Source organism: Amblyomma mixtum, chromosome 2 (assembly GCF_055824585.1).
Source record: "Amblyomma mixtum isolate Tamu chromosome 2, ASM5582458v1, whole genome shotgun sequence".
NCBI classification, from domain to species: Eukaryota; Metazoa; Arthropoda; class Arachnida; order Ixodida; family Ixodidae; genus Amblyomma; species Amblyomma mixtum.
The window spans coordinates 279,611,983-279,636,496 of record NC_143013.1 but is presented as its reverse complement, the minus strand read 5'-3'; the positions used below and the strand labels follow the sequence as shown (position 1 = coordinate 279,636,496).

Sequence of the window (24,514 nt, the reverse complement as noted above, 5' to 3'; positions counted from 1 at the left end):
TGTGTTTGTGTGTGTGTGAGTGCGTGTGTGTGCGTGTGTGTGCGTGTGTGTGTGCGTGTGTGGGGAGGGGGCAAGAGGTGCAGGCCATAACGTAAGGATAAATTGAGCAATTCGAGAGAGAGAGAACGCAAAAAAGAGGGAGGAAGTTTGAGTGGGGAAGGATGGGTAGGGAGGAAGACACGATAAAGCAGCGCTGGGAAGTTCTAGGAAAGGCTCTGACCATGTGCAAGACATTTTTTTTTTTTTTTAAGAAACACTATTCCAGTGCCGGAATGTACCTGAGAGATTCCAAGTTTACTGAGGATATGTTGAATCTGCTAGTTGAATGTCTCGCTGAATTTTCTGACCCTTGCAGGTTTGAGCCCTGTATGAAGAATGAATAGTTTGAGTTCATCGAAGTTGTGAACGCACTGACTAAAGTGTCCCGACACTGCCTTCTGTACAATCCTTGCTGTGTCAGCTCGATTACCATTTAGTCTGGCATTCATTGTTGGCGCGGTTTCTCCGATATATTGTTTCTGACAAGAGGAGCATTGAAGCATGCAGATAACATAGACGAAGCGTAAATGCTTGCATGTCAGGGATCTTGGTCGAGAGCATGAGCTTGCTTTCAGTGGGGGTTTGTTATCGAGCCTAGCATGTACCAGAATATCTTTCAGGTTCGTTCTGCGTCTCTGCACTACCCTTGGTGCGTCGGGAAATATTTTCTTAAGACGATCGTTGCCGGTTGAAATAGGGTTGTATTTCCGCAGAATATTGTTTATATTTGGAAGGGCGTTCGAGTATTTCGTTTTATGTGGAGGAGGCCGCTCACTGTTAACTTTTGTTCGTTTTTTTTATGTATTTCCCCTCTATTTAGAGTGGCTGCTCGTTGAAAGGTATTAGTAACAGTGGCTAATACTAAGAGTGATATTAGTGGGAATTGTTCTTAACAATTAGGGTGTTCTTTAGTCAGTGGAGTTGTTTCAAATAGTCGTTGTCATCGGTACATATCATTCTCCGACGCGTAGCCTGTCCTGCAAATATGCCTTGCTTGCAGTGTCTTGGATGATGGCTGGTGAAATCTAAGTATTGCCGTCAGTATGTAGGTATCTTAGAGAGTGTGGTTTTAAGCTGGCTATCTTTAAACAGACGCTAATGTCGAGAAAGTTTACGCGTAGTGAAAGGTAAAAAATTTAATGCTAGAGGGGAATGAATTAAGGTACGAGGCGAATGCTTTCAGTGTCTCAGCTCCGTGTTCCCATATCATAAAAATGTCGTCTATGTAACGCTGGTGTATGAGTGGTTTTCTAAAAATGAATTTAAAAGTTTAGATTCTAGTAGCCCTACAAAAAGGTTTGCATGAGTTGGCGCGAAGGGAGTGCCCATAATATCTCCAAATACTTGAAGGTGGTAAGAAGAATCGAATTCAAAATAGCTGAAAGAGAGTACCAACTGAAGTAGCGAGAGCTACACTTCAGTTTAATGCGGGTGCGAATTTTCAGTTACAGTGTTCGAGAGCCCGTCGATCCCTTCATTTGTGGGAATGTTTGTGTACAAAGCGGCGACCTCGAGTGTAACGCAGTATGCTATCCGTCGGCATAATGGCTGAGACATTTAGGGACTCTATTATTCATAGAAAGTGCACTATGTCATGAACAAAGGAAAGAGGGAGGTTCGGAATGTCTGCAAGATAATGGTTCAGAAAAGTTGACAAGTTCTCTGTAAGCTTGTTATTGTTCGAAGCGATAGGTCTGCCCGAGATATCTCCTGTAAGCAAGTTTTCTGCGGAAACCTTTCAGAATTTAGGAACTCGGCAGAAGCGTCCTGCTTGTTTAAAGAAGTTGTAGTCTGATGTTGTTATTAGTTTCCTGGATAATTACTCTGCCAGTTTGCTCAGAACTACTTTTCTGAACCTTAAAGTGAGATCGGAATCTAATTTCTTTTAATGGCAAGTGTTGTTGAGCTGCCTGATTGCCTCTGTTTTGTATTTTTCGGCTGGCAGGATGACTATGCTACCACCTTTGTCTACTCGCTTAATGATTATACCATTTGTCGAAGATAATTGGTTTAGGGCAGCCTGTATCTTCGCTTAAAAGCTTGCTTTGTTTTTTCTGTGATTTTTTTGGAGGCAGAGTTAATATACATGTCCTAATTCGGGTCTCTGTTTCGCGTCCGGTGTCCACGTGCTGTTTGCTCAGAGAGCGGTGGAATTAAGGCACGCCGCTTCAGCTTGGTGAACTCGTGTTGGCCGGGTGTTAGAAGCTGTAGGTAAATTAGAAACGGGGTTTCCCGTTTTTTCGGTGAAGTGCTCCTTAGTACGCATTCTTCGCGAATATTCTATGAAATCTCGGTAAATTTTACACTCGCTGAAATTAATGTTAGTTGGGAAAAAGTTAGACAAACTGAAGTGGCCAACTTTAATCCCACTGCTCTCGGAGCCCACAGCACGCGGATACCGTAGGCGGAACAGAGTTCCGAATTAGACTTGTATATTAGGTCTGTCTCCAAAGAAATTATAGAAAAAACAAAACAAGCTCGCAATCGAAGAAACCTTTCCTCGACAGAACAGGTTACTCTAAATCTCTTTCTAAATCTCTAAAGCTTTTGGAACTGATATAGTCATTAAGCCAGTAAACAAATGTGGTAGCATAGTCATCCTGCCAACCGAAAAATACAGAAAAGAGGCCATCAGGCAACTCAGCAACCCTTGCCGTTATAAGAAATAAAATTCTAATCCCACTTTAAAGTTCTGCAAAGTAATTCTGAGAAATTTCTTAGATCAGTCAAAAAAAAAAAGTAGGACGCTTGTACCTACTTCCTAAAATCCCTAAGGTCTTCACAGACCACTTGTTTACAGCAGATTTTCTTAGAACATCTTCGGTATTCGTTCTGCGCTACTATTCCGCAAAAAACGTCTTCGATGCCACTACATATGGTCGTGCAGATAGACACAACCAAAATAGTCGCAACATGTTCGTTGCGCGCTAAACCCTTTTTGAAGTCTGCTAGTTTCAGAAGCTCCTCGTAGCGCTTCGTAATATCTCCTTTGCTGAACGCATCCCCCTTTCCCCCTCTCTGACCCCCCCCCCCCCCCCCCTCCCTTCTTCTTCTACTTACATCGGCTCCTGCGCCGCCCTGAGAGACACCGGCAAAGTGGAATGAGAACAGAAGCATGAAACGATCGAGCATCTCCTTACTGTCCAGGCCTGCGCCAGAGAACTAACTTTTTTTCGTATTCTCTGGCAGAGTGATGTGACATACGACCATCACTTCCGGTTCTTCTTCCGTTAGCTTTTCAACGCACCGCCTACAAATCACAAATGAGAATCTCTGGCCTGCCCGCCCTATCCTCGCAGTGGAAGTCTCTGAGCTGGAAACGCGATGCTGCAGCGACATTTTCTTTCGTTTCCAGACTAGCTCTTACACTCAGACCCGTCTCGTTCGGAAGATCGTTGTTGCTTTCTTTTATGCAGGGTAGCAGCATCCAGGTTACCAAGTAGTGCTTTTGAAACACATTCCTTGCTTCTTCTTTTTTTTTTTGGCACTTTTTTTTGCTAGTCCACTGTTGACGAGATCTTTCATCGCCTACTATTTTTGGAACTCCGTCTTCAGTCAACCGCTGTTGAGCTAAATGATAATAATAGCAAGACTAATCATACCACCTGAAATGCATGATAAAAAACATAGTGCTTCCTTTTATTATACTATCTAAGTTTATATGATTTCCGTGATTGTTCATCTTTATCATTCATCCCCAATTTTGTTATGCATATAGGCGCCCGGTCGCGTTTCCGTTGTTTCAGGCAACCTTGACGAAGTCAGCACATGGGACCCGACTTTCCGCTTTCAGTGCATAACACATCTTCTGTTATCATCAGCTCCATTATGTGGTAACTGAGGTTCTCTAAAGTATTCGAGGGGGCAGAAAATGCAGGTTATTCATTACCGGCTGCTCATTGCGCCGTACAACCTTACTGACAGAAATGCCAAGAACAAAGTATGGAACACAAACTATCGAACACCAAATTACAAAGTTCTGTAATTCATATCCAGGTATAATCACTACTGCAAAAAATGTTACATCTGTGTATCAGTTTAGGCAAAGAACACGCGCCCTATTGTGTCATTGATGTGCTTGTTTGTTTTTATTGTTCAATATTCCAATGTTTCTTCATGTCGCCACTAAGCGAAGCGCCATTTATGTCTCGCAGCCTATACATATGTATCTTGCATATATGATTATATAATCATCTGATCTCATCGTGATTAGGATGCGTGTATAAGGTGATAATGTTGTATACTACTGTTCTGCTGCGCCTGGCGAGGCCAAGACCTATTCAGGAGACCAATAGCCTCCTTTTGTCTTGTCTCGTGGGCAATACTTGGATTGCCTAAAAAATGAATAAAATGAAATAACTGAACATATTTGCCGTCGCTTTACTTTCACGTTATGACCACGAGAGGCAAGTAAATAGACCCATGGCCTTATGTACCACATTTAAGTTCACCAACTTGTTCCTTTTATTTGGGGGAACGAGAGGGCGGGGGTCACTGGTTCACAGGAGTCCTGCGTTCACAGAAGGAGGGGGGGCGCTGCGAGCGCGTGGTGTGACCAGAGGTGCGGTGTATCGGCTCCTGTTATTTTCCCCAGGAACCGTGGAACTTTTCGTGTGACCCCAACGAAATCGCTACTATCACCTTCCCTACATCGAGAGGAACCTGCCAGTACTGGTCCTGAGCAGGTAGGCCCAAAACTGGCTGTTTTATGGCAATTTTTCATCATCGCCACGCCGCGGAACGCTAAACCTGCCGAAGGTTAGCCTCGATTCCGTAGGCGCGGGAACTTCCCCGAAGCCACCGCATTATGGCGACCACTACCCAACGCGGCTATGATCCAACTGCAATGGCTTGGACTGAAATCGACATCCAACAGCCTGAAGACAACTCTCCGCCCATCGAAGATGAAGGCCTCTTTACGCTGATTTCAATGCGCAAGCGGGCCCAGCGTCCCAAGACATCCAAGGGCGACGCATCGATGGCGTCGCTCAAATCAACACAGGCACCCGGCAGCGTTCGCGCTTCGCTGCCGCTGTATAACAAGACTGCTCTTTGGCGTCCGCAAGAGACGCCGAAAATGAACTCCGAAGACATCATTGTAGTTCTCAAGCCAAGAAAAACCATGGACCTTAAGGCGATTTTCCGGCACGGCGAGTTGGGAGCGGCTATTGCCCAGTATGTGGGAGGAGACGCTGGCGCCGCGCTCAGCATATGGCCAGTCTGGACCCAGAACCTCGTGGTTTGTGGAACTCAAAACATCGACGCAGCAAATAAGTTGACTAAAGACTTTGACCTCAAGACCGGAGCGGACTCCCATCCATTTCGGGGCCACGTGAAGCTTAATGGTGAGGTGTGCCGGGGTGTGATCAGTGTGCGGGCTGATGAGACGACGGCTACCCTCAAGAATAAGGTGCAGTGGCGCGGAGGTGAGATAGCCTTTGTGCGCAAACTGGGAAACACAAATGTGGCGGTGCTCACCTTTGTGGGCCGCAAGGTGCCCCGCTACGTGCATTACAATTGTGAATGCACACTTGTGCGAGAATATAAACGGACGATCCCTGCATGCTACCGCTGCGGGACCATCGGCCACCGGGTCGACAACTGCCCACACCCGGACATCGGAAGATGTGGATTTTGCGGAAATAACGTAGGAGCCTCCGACCAGGGTTTAAAAGAACATGACTGCACCCCATGCTGCATGGTCTGCGGGCAGGCCCATTTGACTGGCTCCGCGGATTGCAAGATCAAGTTTCGGCGTCTCCAACGATCGAGACCGCTAGCCCAGCAACAAGCGGGTCAACCAAGCAAGCCGGGCAAGTCGCCTATGAACAAGACGGGAAAGTCCGACAAAACTGCCGGGCAACAAGGAAGCGGAAACCAACCACCACCAGCTTCTAAAAAGGCAAAATCCGGGACCGGGGCCAAGCCGCCAGCTTTCCAAGCCGGGGATTTCCCCCCCCCTTGGCAACAACCCACCCTCAACATCAAAGGTAAGCAACTGGGCGGGTGTCGCCTCTATTTCCTCTCCCTCCCCTTCCCCTCTAGAACTTGAGCTGAGAAAAGAGCTAGCGTTTCTCAGAAATCAGAACGCGCAGCTACAATCCCAAGTCAACGCATTACAAAACGCTAGGGCAGAGCCACCTGTCTCTGAAACAATGGAGGACGCTGGTGAACCGGCGTCTGCGTGCTCGAGCGTCGCTCCGTCAAGTGCTCCGCTCACTGAAAATATGGAAAGCCGCATGACGGATATTGAGAAAAATGTGGCCGATCACATGGCCCAACTACCAGCGATTATTACACAAATTATCCAAACACAAATGCAGCAGCTGGTAACAACCATAACTCAGCAACTAACTGTGTCCATTACTCAGCAGGTCACCCAAAACATTAAAGCCTGGATACAGACTAGCCCAAAATTATTTAGGCGCGCCGGACCCGTAAAGGAAGTAGGCCGCCCATCCAAAATTTGCCGCGACGCTATTGAGGAAGAGAATGAGGATAGCCTCCTCGCTACGGTGCAGAACACCAATGCAGTGAGTGGGGTGAGCCAGCCAGCCTCCAGCCTTCATCATGGCTCAGGGCAGTAAACGGACACCTCATAAAACAAAACAGGAACCTTTGGGCGTAATACAATGGAATTGTAGAGGTTTTCGCGACCACGCGAAACGAGCACACCTACGCCTTTACCTAGAAACATTAGAATTTCTTGCCGCCATCGTCGCGCTTCAAGAACCTGGGGCTTCAGCAAAAATTTCTGGATATAACACATTTCAGCGGGACCCATCCACCTGTATCCTTGTACATAAGTCATACACAGCACAGGAGGTAGACCTCGACATAGATATAACATACTCGTACACTATGGTCACCGTGTTACCCCTGCGACGCTCTGACCCCCCTGTACACATACTGAATATATACTGTCCGCCAAAGCTAAAACATATTACTTTTTCAGATATCTTCAGCCGGGCACTGAAGATAGCGGGTCGGGACCCATTATTGATTGTGGGCGATTTCAATGCCCCCAACCAATTATGGGGCTACAAAAAGGGGGAGGCGCGAGGTAGAAAGCTAGCGGAGCTTATCTCTACGCTAGGCATCACCCTCCAGACCGACCCAGCACATCCCACACGAATGGGAAACTCTGTGACTCGGGACACGTGTCCTGATCTCACACTTTCCAAACACATCCAACACGTGGAATGGAACAATACAGAAGACACGCTAGGCAGTGACCACTGCATCATTAACACACTAATTCACACGCGGCCTCTCAAAAGGCCACTCACACAGGCTCGACTCCCAGACTGGCAGGCTTTCAGAAAGTCCCTGCCCACAACCAGCCTGGTTAAAGATGGATACGAGCAGTGGGCCCAAACACTTATGACAACACTCAAGCAACACGAAACACAGATACAAACCACGGAGGACTGCCCAGCGGTGGACAACCATCTACTCCACATCTGGGAAGCCCGCCGCAGTCTCACGAAACGTTGGAAAAGACAGAAACATAACAGAACACTCAAGAAGCGCATCCTAGATCTCACTCACAAAGCAGCTCAGTATGCCTCAAAACTTGCTGACGCCAACTGGATAGATCGCTGTAACACGGCTGCCAGGCAGATGTCCGGGAAGAACACTTGGAGGCTTTTCCGCAGCCTTATAGACCCCGCGCAGACCCGGGGCGAAACACAGCGCCACTTACAACGAGCACTTCATAATTTCAAGGGCAGCACAACACAACTCGCAGACACACTCAGGGACAAGTATCTCTGCTGCAAACAGGACCCTTGTGGTCAGGAGTATCTTTACGCAGGCAAAGATAATCCTGAGTTAGACGAACCGTTCCAACTATTTCACCTCAAGGCAGCCCTGGCTAAAATGAGAAGGGGCACTGCGCCTGGACGGGACAAGGTCACAGTCAAGCTTCTGGCCAATCTCCCTGACCAGGCGTATGAGGCCCTTCTGGAATACATCAACACTATATGGAAGGGCGAAACCCCGCTCCCTCTAGACTGGAAAACATCTCTAGTAACCTTCATCCCCAAGGCGGGAAAGGAAATCAACACAGACAACTTGAGGCCTATCTCGCTCACCTCGTGTGTGGGCAAGCTAATGGAGACAATGGTGCGGGATAGGCTCTCCGAATACTTGGAACAACGGAATACGTTTCCAGACACTATGTTCGGCTTTCGCCCACATAAGTCGGCACAGGACATACTCCTCCAACTCAACAGAGACATAATACAACCAGTTGAACATCCACATAATGACAAGGTCGTCCTTGCCTTAGACTTGAAAGGAGCCTTCGACAATATCAAACACAGCGTCATACTGACACACCTCAGTGAGACCCACTGTGGCCGCAACACTTTCAACTATATCAAAGACTTTCTCACCCATCGAACAGCATTAATCAAAATCCAAGAGGCAGAATACGGTCCGTATCAAATGGGTACGCGGGGGACACCACAAGGCGCGGTGCTATCCCCCCTACTCTTTAATTTGGCGATGCTCCATCTCCCGGACCAGTTGCAGGGTATTGACGGCATACGGCATGCGCTGTATGCCGATGATATCACGATCTGGGCCACAGAAGGAAACTTAGGGCGCATGGAGGAATGCCTGCAAACAGCCGCTCACGTAGTGGATCGCTACGCAGGGCACTGTGGTCTCCAATGCGCACCCAGCAAATCTGAATTTGTACACCTTAGGGCATCACCTAAGGACAATACCAAAATACATCTCTCCTTAACAAGTGGCCCCATACATGAGGCCAAAGAAATTCGAATACTCGGACTCTTCATCAATAGCCAAAGAAGAGTAGACACAACATTGCACAAGCTCCGCAAAATTGGAGACCAGGTGGGCCGTATGGTCCGTCGCGTCTCCAATAAGAGAGGGGGTTTGCGAAGCAAGGATGCAGTTCGGCTGGCCCATGCTTTCGTAATCAGCCGAATTCTCTATTCGGTCCCTTATCTACACCTGCGGAAGCACGACGAAGACAAAGTTGAGGTAATACTCCGTAAAATGATGAAGAGGGCACTTGACCTTCCTGTCTCCACCTCCAATGCGAGACTTCTTGCATTGGGAGTGGTGAACACCTTTCAGGAGCTCAAGGAAGCCCATCTCACAAATCAATACACGAGGCTAGCCCAAACGAAGTCGGGCCGGGACTTGCTAGCCCGGCTTCACATCCAACACGATTTCCACATTCAGGAGCGGGTCCGAGTGCCCGAACTCTGGAGACGCGCCGTCAGAGTTCGACCCCTCCCCACTAAGATGGATAAGGAAGACCATAGTGGTCGTCGCCAGGCTAGGGCGGAAGCCTTAGCGCGCCACTATGGCAACAAGAAAGGTGTCTACTACGTAGATGTAGCCGGGCCGACCCACGGGGGGTGGTACACTGCCGCGGTCATACATCAAGAAATACAGGTGGATGGTCTGTCCTTTCAAGCCCCAGGCACAACACAAGCTGAAGAGGTTGCTATCGCCCTAGCTGCTTCTGATACCAAATCAAAACACATCATAACAGATTCGCGTTCGGCGTGTAAAAATTATGAGACTGGCTGGATAACTCCACTAGCTGAACGAATACTAAGGAACTGCAGCCGAGACACCGATCCTACTCCCCGCTGCATAGTTTGGACTCCGGGCCATCAGGGCCTAGCAGGAAACGAAGCTGCAGACGCGGCGGCCCGAGCACTCATTCACCGGGCGTTCCCATTGGCTCCTGAGCACCTGAAACCTGAAGGTGGCTCTTTACTCTCGTTCAAAGACATAACATCTTATTATAAGGATAGGCACCGCGTGTACCCAGCCCCTGCAAAGGGTCTGGGGAAAGCAAACGAACGCGTTCTACTTAGACTATTCACTAATACAATGCTGTGCCCGGCAGTATTAAAACATTTCGATCCCGCGTTCACTGGCAGGTGCAAACACTGTGGCGAGGTGGCTGACACCTACCACATAGTTTGGGCTTGCCAGCGCAACTCAGCTCTCCCCCCCCACCCCAACCCTACCAGAGAGGAATGGGAGGCGGCCCTGCTTGGCTGCTCGGACCTTCAGGCCCAAAAGGCTTTGGTCAAGAGGGCTAAGCTGGCGGCTTCGACCAATGGGGTCCCGGAATAGGGACTCCACCCATTGCGGGGCTCTTTAAGAAAGCCTCACCTCTTTTATTAAATAAAGGCTTTTCATCATCATCATCTTCACAGAAGTCCTAAGTGGTTGTTATGACTTCTTAACACTTCTGGTGGGATGGTCACATGATGGCGTCTGGCCAGTGAGACCAATTTTAGGGCCAAATGCCGCTCGTTACAATGAATTGACACCATTCTATACTTCTGTTGATCATTCACAGAATGCCCCACTTTCAAAAGTGTTCGAGCTGACAGAATGCATCATTCTTTTTTTCTGTCTACCTGGAGCGCCCTACTCAAGGGGAAACAACAGTGCGTTCTCCCCCCTTCAGATAATTTTCCTCCTTATCCGCTATTTATATCTGACGTCGCGAGAAGGCCTGTAATGCGACACAACGCTCCGCTGCGTTCATTAAAAAACAGCCTTTTGTGTAAGCACGAAGGTGAGCTACAGATTAGAGATTGTTTTCCACTGTATGATAAGATCTTGTTGCAACAGAACGGGGTGCCAGGAAGTGGTAAGACCGTTATATTATTTTTCTCTGCCGGAAAGCACCTCACCGTAGCAGCAAATTGACACAAATGCCTCTTGAGTTTTTCGAATCGTGGATTGCATTGTTCCATTGTCTGTCTCTTGCCAGCGTGTTTTAGAAGTGCATTCCGTATTACGTGCAGAAGCACATTGGGCAGCCTTCGTTTTCTAACCTTTTTTTTATCTCTCTTTCTCTCTCTTGTCTGTGCAGCAGCGACTGCGACAACTCCGCGAAGCGGCCCCTCATCGTTCGCAATGTCGAGACGGGCAAGATGCTGGTCGACTCCCTGCACAAAATTGCGCGGAATGTGAGTAAACCGATCATCCCCACCCGGGGCTCATCTTCTCGCAGCAACCTCGCCGTTCGTCCGCCACTGTCAAAACGAACGAAACACTTTTTTAAAAATTGGCAGTGGTTTAGCTCTGGTTAAACCTGGAGGATTGCGAAACCAACGAGGAGAGAGAGAGGCGATGGAGAGCGCGCGGCAGCGGCGGCGGCCCCGGCACGCTAGCTATGCGCCGCTAATGCGCGTGCGCAACTGGCGAGCGCGGCGGCGGCACCTCTGAGTCACCCGTGCAGTGATTGCGGCGGCGCGCCAGCTGTGCGCCGTGTGACGTCACTGTTCCTCGCGCATGCGCAGTATAGCCTTTCCTCGGCTCCGCGAAATGGCTCGGCGACTGGCGTAGTGTTGCTTTCGCAACAAAAAAAAATGTCAAACCAAACTTCGGGCCTCACGGCAAGACACATTTCAATCTCGTCGTCTTTTCCATGTTCTCTTCACGAGCTTCCAGCGACGTCGAAAGCGTCCATTTCAATATGTGCGCGAGCACACGTGTTCCTGAGAGCGAAGTGAGTGGGGCGTACTTTAATGCGCCCGACATTTATTCAACGACTCCCTTTGGAAACCAAGCACCGGACACACCGTTAACCAAATGCGCGTTCGGTTAATGTCGTGACGCGATGACCAAAATAAAGAAGGAGGTAAAGAAGACAGGCCAGGCGATTAGGGGAAAGAAAGGCGGCAGCTTTTTGAAAGTATAGAAATTGCGGAGGGAGAGAGAGGGGGGGGGGGGGGGGCAGATAAAGGAACCAAGCTATTCTGGTGACATTTAGGCTAGGCCAGAAACCGCTTCCGGGCGAGATGTCCCGTCTCGTTAAATAATACCATTTTTTTTTTTTCGGTGAGCTCGGGGCCAAAATGCACGTGCTTAATGCCCACGTTCAAATTACTCGCCGCCGTTGAAAGTGTTCTCAGTGTATTTTTTATATAGGAGGAAGAAAGAGGAGAACATGACCGGCCATTTTCTCTTATGCGATGGAGCAGGGGGATAAAATGAAAAAAATGACTCAATTAAAAATGATTTGCCCTGAGCACAGATTTTTTATTGGGAAAGAGTCGGGAGGCGGAAGGTTTTGTTCATAGTCGTCTCGCCTGTGGGGTACTTGAGGTCACTATTCAAAACTATATTAGACGAAAAGCGGATGCACGAAACATACAAGTACAAAAAAAAAGAAACCATCAGTCCATGTTATTTCTACCGGGCACTCACCTCTTTGTTTTTCGTTGAGCTTGTCTCCATAACAAGCCTAACTACGATCTTTAATTTCCGCCTATTTCTTTATTTGTTTTTGTTTCAGAGCCTAGGGAATTCCTTTGTCGATTTGTTTTCCCGAATGAGTCCCTCGTTCCTCGCTCCCCCTCGAGACATTTCGTTCCCATTGGTGTAAGCCATTGCATTAGGTCGAAATCGCGTCGGATATTAAAGGTGCTTAGATCAGGCATTTCATTAAGTTTAGTGTCGTGTTCCAATGTATTTTATGATCACCTCTTTCGGTGTCCAGAGCCGTCTTTCATGATATGCGTTGCTCTCGCTGTCCTGTGCTTCCTTCGCGTTGTTCGCACTTCTTTTCGGCATTTAACGCAGCGTGCGTATGCGAAATTAGGGTGACGAATTTTGAGCTCATATCTCAGCAGGTAATGTTTTCTTTTCTCACACGCACTGGTAGCATCTCTTATATTGACTTTCTCTCGCATCATTCACTCCTTTTTTGCATTCTTTTTTTGTTTCCTGTGCTAGCAGTGACAGAATAAAACTGCCTCTTACATTCACCTTTGGAACCCTAAGCTTCGATTGTCATAGTGTCTGGAGATGCTCAATTGTGTTATTTTTCTTAACTTGATGTTTCGGTTCCTTAGATCTCATTTTATTCCTCTATTAATGAGTTAATAAACGTGCGCGACCATTTTTATGATAATTTCTTCTTATTTTTTAGAAGGCACGTAACTTCTGACTCGCTTGGTTCCGTTCGGGTGGCTTCGTCATCATCCGCAGTGACGTCATTTCCGGTGGAAAAAAGCGTTCAGTCGAATGCCCTGATTTCTTCCATCTAGCTGGTGCGATTAGTTTAGGCGGCATTCAAGAATAAGCCGCGTTAAGAACTGAGCTGGATTGATTGGTGTAAGAGCCATTTAGAGGTGCGAACATTGAAGCCCAAAAATTGCGCAATCCACCTGTCACAGCATCACTGTCAGACCGCGCCGATAAAATTACGGTTATGGAAAGCGATGGTATACCTCTGCGCTCAGCCTTCAACTTCAAGCAGCTCTTCGCAGCATGATGATTGATTCTTCAAAGGATCGATTCATTCATTCATTCATTCATTCATTCATTCATTCATTCATTCATTCATTCATTCATTCATTCATTCATTCATTCTTTCATTCATTCATTCATTTATTTTACTCGATTAAAGGACACCGAGGACTTTGAGGCTCCCTTTAGTGAAGGGATCCAAATTAATATTGGCCACATTGGGGTTCTTGAACGCGCACCCGATTCTAAGTAAACGAGCGTTTTCGCATTACCAATGTAGTTGATTTAACCTAACAGAAAGTGTTTGTCAGTCTACTACGACTCCTGTTTTTTGTTGTCAACAACTCTATTCCACAATTTTCAGTGAGCTCTACAGGCGCGGTAAGTTCTAAAACCTCTCGTCTTCTAAACACCTCCGCGATCGCATTTCACAGCGATCTGTTGTTTATTGTTGAGTGAATTCGTGTATATTATCCCAAAGGCACCACCGTAACATATTTCAGGCTTCAAAGCGGATCAAATTTCGCTCCATCTGCGCCTCTTACACCCACTTTCACTACTACACCTTAATAGCAACATTCACATCTTAAGCGTGTAATAAAACTCTCTCTCCGCCAGGCGTCAATCTTGACGCCACGGCTGTTTTTGCGACGCTAGGCAAAAAAAAAAGAAAAGGAAACGGCGACCATTATAAGCGCATGCTGGCTTTGCACACCGTCAGCTCGTGGGCGAGACGGGTAAAACCCAAAGTTCATAGCTCGTATCCTGTTGGCAGATTGATTACTACCAGCTAGCCCTCTATTTTTTCGCGGGCTTTTTAGGCGCGCCTCGTGTTGCAAGTGCTTCTCGATAATGCCCGCTCGTTGTGCGCGATCACGCAGCGCCGCGCTTAATGCGCACGCTGCCGCCCTAGCACGCTCATTCCCGATGAATTGTTATCCAAAAAGTTCCTCTTTTTCTTCTTCTTTCTTTAGTCCTGCCAGATTAAAAAAGGACACTGAACGCGCAGGCGCTGTGGAAAGACAAGTGAAATGGAAGGCCAAAGGGTAGTCGGTTCCATATTAATCTTCCTTTATTGAAAACTTAGCTCGAAGTACGTAAACCCCAACAAAAGCGACAATATTCGCCGATATTTCATGGTGCGCGCGTCTATATCGCTGCGCGAGAAATTAAATTGGTTTCAACTCTGTTACAGGACTGGTGCCGCCTACATGCCCTTGCATCGTGCTTTTATTTTACTTTTTCGTGGTATTTTTATTACATTAATGGTCCTTGCTTTAACTTTTCGATTTTCTTGCTCTCTATAGAGCGATTTGCAAGTAAGTGCTGACGGGACGTGCTTTGCATTGAATGAAAGAATCTCTCCACTGTTCAGTGCAGTCTTGATATTTTGGCCATAACTGCTACGTGACGCCTAAACAATGCCACGAAGGGGAAAATCCGTGGCTATTAATTTAGCACTTGATTTGCGTTTCTTCTGCAGTGCACCGAAGTCGCCATCGCGTTTCCAAGTTCCCGGTGAAATAAAATACGGGCGATAAAAATTAGCTGGATAGTACATGGCTCTGGTTTATTTCTAATACGCTGGCGAAATATTGCACGCCTTTTTACTTGCTGTTGTTCAAAAATCGCGCGATAAATCGCGCAGTGGAAAGATAATTTACGTGAGCGCTTTTTTTTTGTTCTCGTTTTCTCTGTGGCCGACGTTTCACACTCACTTCATGCTCCGCAATGGCTGCCAGAAAACCGCGGATTTCCTTGAACACTTAGAGGAGCGGAGTATAATTATTCAGTCAGCTAACAACGCTACCTAAACAGAACAAAATCAACTAGAACCTTGCACACCATGATGTCTGTCGTACACGCAAGTCTGAAGCAAGATCTCTTGTTCCGGTTTCTTTTTTTAGATTCATGGAAAGGTAGTAATTAAGAACAGCTTGTACCAAAAAAGCATGTGTCAGAGCTTCAGCGGAAAGCGTAGTGCGGTTCGTGCTCGTGAAGATTATCGATTTGCGCTTAGAGCAATCGAAAACATGTACAAGGAACCGGGCTACGTAATTTATATAGACTGCCTCTCAGTGGACACCTGTGAAGAACTACTGTATTTACAAATCGTTTTTCTGTGCCTCCCAAATTAAAAGAGGCTTGAAATCCTTGTTTCATTTTACAGATGTTTTGTCTTCTAACATTCATTACCTCCCGTACGAATACAAGTGAAGCTGAAGGGAAAAGATAATTTCATGCTTTTAAACTTCGCACTCCGCGGATGTTTACCTAGGTAGAGTCGATTCTCTGCTTAGTTCATTTTTCTCCGTCCGTTGTCCCGTCCTGAAAGGCCAGAATAACCTGAAAGGCTTACCACAGCCACGACACGGGCCATTTAACATTCTCTTTACGCCCGCAGGAAACCTCACGCCAAGCGTAGTACTACCGGAAGAACGAGTAAGACAAAGACCCCACAACAACAGACACGCGCAAACACGAATACCTCGCACTGTGTCGCGCTCACTGTGATCCCAGCCTGGCCCGCCATTTATCAAAGAGCCGGACAAGTAGAACGCACAGTAGAACGCCCCCATTTAGCCTCCGGAACTGCCCACTGTCCTCTGTCATTGTCTACGTTGCATGCCTGACGTGCGTCAGCGCGGCGCACGGTGACAGCACTAGGGAAAAGAAAAAGGGGAGGGGGTAGGAAGAGGAGGCCAGTATTAGGGAAAAAAGGGAACGTGGGCGCCAAAAATGATAGACCGAAGGATGTCACAGGCAACGAGGGGGCCACACGGAAGCGCTTGTTCTTCTTTGCCGCCCCAACCGGCGTACGCAAAAATATAGGGAAGTAACCGGGAAGCGCTGAGAGGGAGACAGTCGGCGAGTACTCGGAAGGGTCGTCTCTTCGTTTTTGTACCCGTTTTAGGGACTTGTTTTCTGTCTTTGCGGGGCCTTCATCACTGTTCCCATCTCTGTGCAGCCGCTTCCGTGTACGAGCACCATCTGCCAGGGCTCGCTGATGTGCGGGCCGCTGCGACGGAACGGCAAGGACCCCCGCCCCAAAGAAGAGGTGCTGCTACACGCCAGGGAGTTCCTGGACCAGTTCTACACCAGCATCAAGAGGTATGCGGGTGTTCTCTGGCTGGGTAGGACAGAGAGAGGAGCGCTTCTAGCCAAACCGAGTTCCTTTGAACTTGCGCTTTAGTCAACGTCAAGCGGCCGCGGTAGCGCTCTGAGTTGTTTTGAAAAGCGCAAAGAAAAAAAAAGAGAGGGGGAAAAACATGTGGAGAAAACCGCGCTGCTACAGAGAGCGCAGTTCGTTGTGTAAGAGCCCTTGTTCTCCGGAAATGAGAAAAATGCTTTTTGTAAGTGCATTTCAATTTCATTCTTTCTATCTTTCTTTATGATGGGCTACAGGTCTCTGTAGTTCCCTCATTTGTATGCTTTTTTAGTTCTTCTGCCTCTTTTGTTCTTCCGTTTTCCTTGCAGAGCAACTGTTAATTTTCTCGCTGTGAAAAACCCTGACTGCGGTTGTCATTAGTTTCTTCATGAATCTGAGTGCTCATACTGTTTTTTTGTTTGTTTTTGGTTTACGCTACTACAAGGAGAAGCCTATCTACCTATTAAAAAATTTCAAACTTCTAGACGAACGGCATGTGGCAGTAGAAAATCTTTAATACACGCTTTAGTACGCCCATGACATTCCACCAGCTCACCAGCGTAAACAAATTCATCTCGATTAGATCATTCGCGTAGCAATTATTCGTTGTGATCCAGATCGGCGACAAGGACTTACGCAATGAATGTTAAGTTCTTGCGTGCCAGAGAAGCACTGTGGACGTTGAGGCGCGCTTGAGTCATTCCATCTTTCTTTTTTGGTCGGTGCCATTCTTTTTTCGTCACGCGCTTCAGTGGAAGGATATGAATGGACTTCGGCCACCTGTGGTCCTGTAAAATGCTTCGAAATTTTAATATACAGGAGTTATTGTCTTTCGCACTGATGGAAATGTGGCTTTCCGCTACTGGAATCGACTCGGCGGGCTCGCACTAAGCAGCCAAACGCTGCAGCCACACTGGCAACGAGGCGGGCAATTTCATTAATTCTACCTTAATAAATTATAATAATTTTATGCACTTTGAACGAATAATCCATCTGCTAATTACAATTATAATGAGCCAAATTAAATTTAGCTAGAATTTTGAAATTAAAGTTATAAAATATTTAGATAATTTTTCCTAAGTTCTCCTAGAGGTACACGTTCAATTATTTATTTGTTTATTTTGTTATTCTAGTGAACCAGAAAAAAACTGTAGGCTTGCATGCGTTGTTCTTCGTGCCTGCAGGTTCCACTCGAAGGCCCACGAGAAGCGTTGGTCCGAGGTGGAGCGTCAGGTGCAGGCGCGAGGCACCTACGACCTCACTGAGACGGAGCTGGTCTTCGGAGCCAAGCTTGCCTGGAGGAACTCGGCGAGATGCATCGGCAGGATACAGTGGTCCAAGCTGCAGGTATGCATACTGTACGAAAGAGCCTTGCCCGAACTGCCACGCGAACAACGCCTCTTTCTGTGCGTGTTTTCTCGCAAGAAAATCCTTGTAGGTCTTGTGTGGTAGCGTGGTTCCTGCACCCAAGTCTACTACATTTAAAGGAAGCACTTTCCCTGCGTACTAATGTGTCCACGCCCCGGATGCCTCGAGACATGTTCAGTAGTAGAGTTTAGAGGTTGTGGAAGCATATGCCTTCCACTCTCCGTGATTAAGTAAGAATGCTCGGCCACTGTTGAAAATGTTGAAAAGACGGAAGCTTGAGCTAGCCGCGCTTGGCTTCTAACTTGTACTTCTAGTTATTTGCTAAAGTTCGGCTAGGAGAACACGCGAATTCAGTGTTCGGCGCTTACATTGATGTTCGTATACTCATTTGCTTTTTTTAGCGGTTTAGCGACCAGCTCTAAGTGTACACTATCTGATTCAATGTTTGTGGTTTGCACGAACATCACGGTATTCTTCTGAATTATTTCGCAGTCAAAGAACTGCAAGATGGCATGGCAGTATCGATGTATATTAAGGCTACACGTGTATTAAGACACATTTAAAGTGCTGCGCTGGAAGAGTACGAAATGGCAGCTTATTTTAACATGTAGCCAAATATTGTTTTCCAGATTGAGGGACGTGCATGCCGTTTTTATTTTTTGGTTGATGTTGTTTTAGACACGCAATTCCTTTAATTTTCAAGTTCAGTGTCAAAGCACTAATAAATTTGATTTCTCGAATACAAACCAAATGGTTGTTATTATATTTCTCGTTCGTTTACAACCTCCGTTTACGAACACCTACGTGCACAACAATCCTCAATCGGCCCCACTGCGACATCTAGGTATTGGGCACACCTGTCTACACAACTCCACAAAAGCCAATGTGAGATGAAAATTGAAATATTAATTTGGTTCTGCTGTTGCAATCAAACACACGGTGTTCCTGCTGTAGGCTGTTTTGTTGCCACAAGAAATATTGCTCAACATCGCGTCGGCGCGAGAATTCCCCTTCTAATGGCGCGCCAGCTGACCGTAGGGGCTCTTACCTTCTCACAGGTCTTCGACGCTAGGCACTGCTACACGGCAAGGGACATGTACGAGGCAATCTGCGCCCACCTAAAGTACAGCACAAACAAAGGAAACATCAGGTACAGTGCCTCCGTTCCTCCTCTTTCTTGATTTTTGATTGAATCAGTTCAAATTAAATTTATTCATTCTTTTATTTGTCAAGCAAATAGACTTGATTCCATGATTCTCTTTCCTGATACTCGACACTAGAGAAGGTAAAAGAAGGGAAAGAAGTAGGACTTTACTTGAGCAGACGGGACACATTTCTAGCGGCCTCACGCAAAGTGCTGCGCACTTCGCAGATACGAACAAAAATTACGACTTCGGGAGGAAGACGAGCCCTACTTGCGCGTTCGCCTTAATTTTATCAGTAAATTGAAGCTTGGTCTGCACGAGCTGCGAAAAGGTGCGTGGTTAGTGTTCGAGTAAAGTGTGCGCAAAACTGAACATTCGGATCTCCACTGATTTAGATCAACGCAGAAAACGCTGAGAGTGTGCAGACAAGACAGCTGACTGGTACCGCACCTCTTACTCAAGGCGCCACAACAAAGCATATCGATGATGCGGCGAACTAGTTGGCGTATAAATGTTATGTCGATGGAACGGAAAGCGAAGTAACGGATAGAAAAGCAGACAAGACATCAGTGGGGCCTCTGATGTACGCTTCGCTGTCAATTTTACTATATTTACCCTCATGTTAGAGAAGTACTGATTGCCTCCATTTTGAAGTGATTGTCGGTGTAGCAAAGTCTCTTGAATCCGCGCCGAAAATTCGCAGTTCGCGCTCGAAGTCGGCTGGAGATGACGACACCTGTATTTAGTTTTTTTTTTTTTTTTATAAGAGCTTCGTTTTCGATGAGGATTGCCTCTTTGTGATTGGAACGCAGTAGTTTATTAATATAGAGACCTCTATTTGTTATTATCTATTAATTAGTCTAATATTTGCTCGGCGTCCGTTTAAATTGCACAGAACCTGTAAAAGTAGCTAGTGCCTTAGCGTGACTGTGGGCCTCCGCGTCCTCGCTGTGTACTCGTAGGTCTGCCATCACCATCTTCCCGCCACGCACGGACGGCCACCACGACTACAAGGTGTGGAACTCGCAGCTCATCCAGTTCGCGGGACACAAGCAGCCAGATGGGAGCGTCATCGGGGACCCGGCCTCCGTTGAACTCACTGAGGTCGGTGCTAGCACCCGAAACAGTTTCTTGCTAGGTATTCGACCTCACTTGACTTAAAGGTGCACTAAAGAGGAACCCTGAACTCGCCTTTTTACCGCGGCAACTCCATCTACACGTTCCGGGCATTCTTAGAAACTGCGATTTATTGTCCTGCGCGGCCGATTTTCCTAATTTAATTCTGAAGACATAAAACTACGCAGGAGACAGGACACAGAAAAGATGCAGACAGGACGAGCGTAGCATAGCGCGTTGCTCTTCGAAAGAACGTTGACATAAAACAGAGCCCCATGTAGAAGAAATGAATTCTAGAAGTGTGTGATGAGAGGCTAGTTGGTAAGACATTTTGAAGACATAAAACTACGCAGGAGACAGGACACAGAAAAGATGCGTAGCTCGTCCTGTCTGCATCTCGTGCACGCTCGTCTTATCTGCATCTTTTCTGTGTCCTGTCTCCTGCGTAGTTTTATGTCTTCAAAATGTCTTACCAACTAGCCTCTCATCACACACTTCTAGAATTCATTTCTTCTACATGGGGCTCTGTTTTATGTCAACGTTCTTTCGAAGAGCAATGCGCTATGCTACGCTCGTCCTGTCTGCATCTTTTCTGTGTCCTGTCTCTTGCGTAGTTTTATATCTTCAGAATGGCTTACCAACTAGCCTCTCATCACACACTCCTAATTTAAACCTGATTAAACGCGCCGGCTCCCGCCTTTTTTTTCTTTTACCTCTCCGCTCACGGCCAGTCCCGTGGCGGCTTGCCGCTCTGCCATCGGTGGAGTGATGCGTAGCGATCGGCGAAAGCAAAGAGTGCACGCGTATATTTATTTCCGTGGGCTTAATTTGCAGCTATGTAGTCTCTGACTGGATCTATTTATTCATGGTAACTGAAAAGCCAAAATAAAAGCGAAAACGAAGCCGCAACGCGATTGTCTGAAAGGCACTCTACGCGTTAGTTGACTCCTGCTACTTTCAGAGGTGAATTCAAAGAAAGGCGGGAGCGGGGACGTTTAATTCGATTTAAATTAGGAAAATCGGCCGCACAGGGCAATAATTTGAAGTTTCTAAGACTGCTTGGAACGTGTAGATTGAGTTCTCGGGGTAAAAAGACGAGCTCATACTCCTCTTCAGTGCACCTTTAAACACTCTAGAAGTTGCTCTCCCGAAACCGTGCTGACCTCTTCAAATTCTGCTTCAAGTACTAGTCTCTTGTGCTACACATTGTAGCGCGGACAGTTGCTTCTCGCCTTTACCATTCCCTTGCTCCATCAGTTCTTTCGCTATTCAGCCTTTTGTCTATTTTTTTTTCTCATCGTACTGAGTAGCCAATAGGAGTTATGACGTAATCTTTCGTCTTTCCTTTCCTTTGACTTCCTTCTCTTTGTTTCAAATTCTGCTACCTAGTGTTAGTGTTCCTCTTTTCCCTGAAGGATATGTTTGTAATTTGTTCTAACGCCCTCTGTCAAGGGAACTAGTACAGGGAACACAGGGATTACCACCTCGGTTTTCTGTGAGCTTTCTGAATTCTTCTGTGTTTCTAAAAAAAAGTCTTGAAACTTTGAGTGGGTGTTTCAATATCTGCGTTGAATGTTTGGCCTTTGAGATTGTTTTTTGCTTGAGCCACGCCAGTCCAAATATTAGAAGGCTGGGCGTTAGTGAGGGTATTACTACAGCTGTGTTGCCTGCGTACGAATTCACTACGAAGCAGATGTCTCAGTACTTTCTATGCATGCGACACATCATGGCTCGTGTGATATTAGTAACTGCTATAAACATTTAATGTCGAAGGAGGCGGTAATTACAGGTTCTGCTACTTGTGGAAGTTCCCTGTACTGAAGCGTGAGCGGTGTAGGTGAAAAGTGGGAACAAGGATTATTACCTCCCTCAGTCAATTACTAGTTAGGTTAGGTTATGTTATGTTAGGTTGAGTTAGGTTAGGTTAGGTTAGGTTAGGTTAGGTTAGGTTAGGTTAGGTTAGGTTAGGTTAGGTTAGGTTAGGTTAGGTTAGGTTAGGTTAGGTTAGGTTAGGTTAGGTTAGGTTAGGTTAGGGAACGAATGCGTATCTGTACGAGCCAATGCAGTCGAAGAAGTGCGCACAAATACTACTCATTTCCACCTTCTCATTTTGTTCGGGTGACACTGATTTGGGGGTGCTGATTTAGATGAAGGCTGGCTGGCTAATAAAATCACCGTGTGCCCAGGTGCTATTTAAAGCGGTTCTGCTGTTCAACAAACATGTCGCGTGTGTAAACAGTGAGAAATCGGAGTACGCCGCTCAAAGAAGTCCTACTCATGCGGTCACCATAGTCTTTCCGCGATCGCTTGCAATTAGTAAGCCGTGTTCCATAGTCAGGCATGGCGGCGTGCCTTTGTCGGCTGAACCGTTTGGCCGACTAGGCAAACGCGTTGGCGAGTGCCATTCTCAAAGCTTCCGACCCTCTCGGTAGTTGCGAAGGGTTAAATGAAAGGGCGGATGAAGGCATCTGAGGTGCACTTTGCATACAGGACTAGATTTTCACTCGGCACTCATACATTTGAAAGGACGCTGTTCAGATTGTCTCTTAAACGAGAAGATTAATTGCGTCCAAGCAGCGCTCAAATAGCCCCAGTGTTCATTACACCGAGGCGCCGACACTTCATGTAGTGAACACCTAGCCAGTCAAGTACCCTCATGGCAGACCCCTTTTTTTTTTCGATAGTTCAGACATGACTGCTGGCGATCGGCTCTTTTTTATTCATTTAAAATGCTTCAAACTATATCCTTTCCTATATATTTTCTGTCCGCATGCCTTGCGTGTAACTGACACCGGTTGTTTCGCAGGCTGCGCAGTTAATTTGCTGGGGTACTCGAGAAAGTTTGACATCAATCACCCTTCAACACTTCTTACCTCAAAGGTAGTGCGAGAGCCATATGTGTTATATAGCACGCGTTATTTTGCTCCCTTCGGTGACCTGCCCAGTATCGTCAACCCGTGAACACAGCTTTCTTTAGCCGAGATTTTCGTATAAACTTTCACTCTTTCTTCTCCCGTTTAATCTCTCTCCCTTTCCTTCTCCTCCACCTAATTCAATGAGGTGGTTAGCCTTCGCATACGAGCACTGAAGAAACGTATGCCTCTTCACAGCCTCGAATGTCTGGGAGATTGTATGTGCATTACTATATTTTTTTTCGTTACATTTATTTGCAATGTGCATTCGTCAGAGCATGGAAATAACTCCAGCCAGCTCAACAACACGAAGTTTAAAACAATGTCATCAGAGCTCAGTTACACAAAACATGGTGTGCGACAGCCCTTCACTGGACGCAGGGACACTGTAACACACGACAAAGCAGGTGATGCGGAGGTAAAGAGCGGAGGACGTGATGACACGTTGCGTTTCCATCCTTCGCAGAGTCAAGTGCGCGACTTCCTACAGCACTTCCCTTATTCGTAACAGCTTGCTTTTCAGTCTGAATGCAAGAAGTTTCCTATTTCAGTTACCTACCGTTGTGCACTGACCCTGCTACACGAATAACTGGACAATCTAAATTTTTTCTTAATGTTCATTTTCATAATACCGCTTCTCGTGTCTGTTGAACAGATGGTTGAGTTTGTAGCCACATTCGACAGTTTTAACAGTTAGCCAACGTACTACTTAGTACGCCCATAAACGCAGTTTTATTTTCCCTCTTTTTGAGGAGCGGAACATCGGCGTCTGTGAGCGGACATTTTTGTGATCACACGAAATACCAGGACAACACGACGGCTTACTGTACCTCCTTTCCTGTCCTCCAGACAGTGTCTTTCAATTGAAACAATTTGCTGAAACTATTTTAAACGATGCGTCCTTGGCGCAGATATGCAAGAAGCTAGGGTGGAAACCTCAAGGAGGCCGTTTCGAGGCGCTGCCCCTTGTTCTCTCAGCCAACGGCGAGGACCCGGAGTACTTCGACATTCCCGAAGATCTCATCATGCGCGTCAAGATAACGCACCCAGTGTGAGTATGAAATGAGAGAAGAGCAAGGATAACTCCGTTTTCTGCGTCTTAGGCCTCCACTAGTGGGGCTGAATAAAGCTTCGGTTATCTTCAACGGTTAAGATTTCGTTCAAATTGTTTTACAGCCTAGTTCCACCTCCGCGCTCGCGGATTAACAGGATTTTGTTTAAAGATAAAACGGGTGGCCCGTCAACCTCGTCTGCCGAAAACGTCGTTTTGTGTCAATTATATTTTCATGGTTGGCTGAAGCTTTATTGCGAAAGCGCTCATACTCTCACGTACGTAGGCACGTACGTAGGCACAAGGTCAGAAGAGCATACGTACGTACGTACGTTCTTTTGACCTTGTGCCTTTGCCTAGCAGCTCGAGCTACTACCCGACCTTACCCAGGTTACGTGATAGAAACAGCCCCCTGCCAGTGCAGTGGCGCATCGCTTAACCGCTGTGCCACTGCACGAATGGTGGTATG

General features: G+C 46.8%; 1 protein-coding gene across 4 annotated transcripts in view; it reads left to right on the top strand.

Moving 5' to 3' along the window:
• Nos (Nitric oxide synthase) overlaps positions 1-24,514 on the top strand; it is a 317,570-nt gene that overhangs the window by 238,974 nt on the left and 54,082 nt on the right. For all 4 annotated transcript variants that reach the window (XM_089574123.1, XM_089574124.1, XM_089574125.1 and 1 more), the window contains exons 2-7: positions 10,922-11,018; positions 16,274-16,416; positions 17,638-17,800; positions 18,880-18,971; positions 19,929-20,070; positions 23,906-24,045. In XM_089574123.1, the coding sequence (XP_089430249.1) occupies positions 10,922-11,018; positions 16,274-16,416; positions 17,638-17,800; positions 18,880-18,971; positions 19,929-20,070; positions 23,906-24,045 (777 nt within the window). The remainder of the gene's footprint in view (positions 1-10,921; positions 11,019-16,273; positions 16,417-17,637; positions 17,801-18,879; positions 18,972-19,928; positions 20,071-23,905; positions 24,046-24,514) is intronic.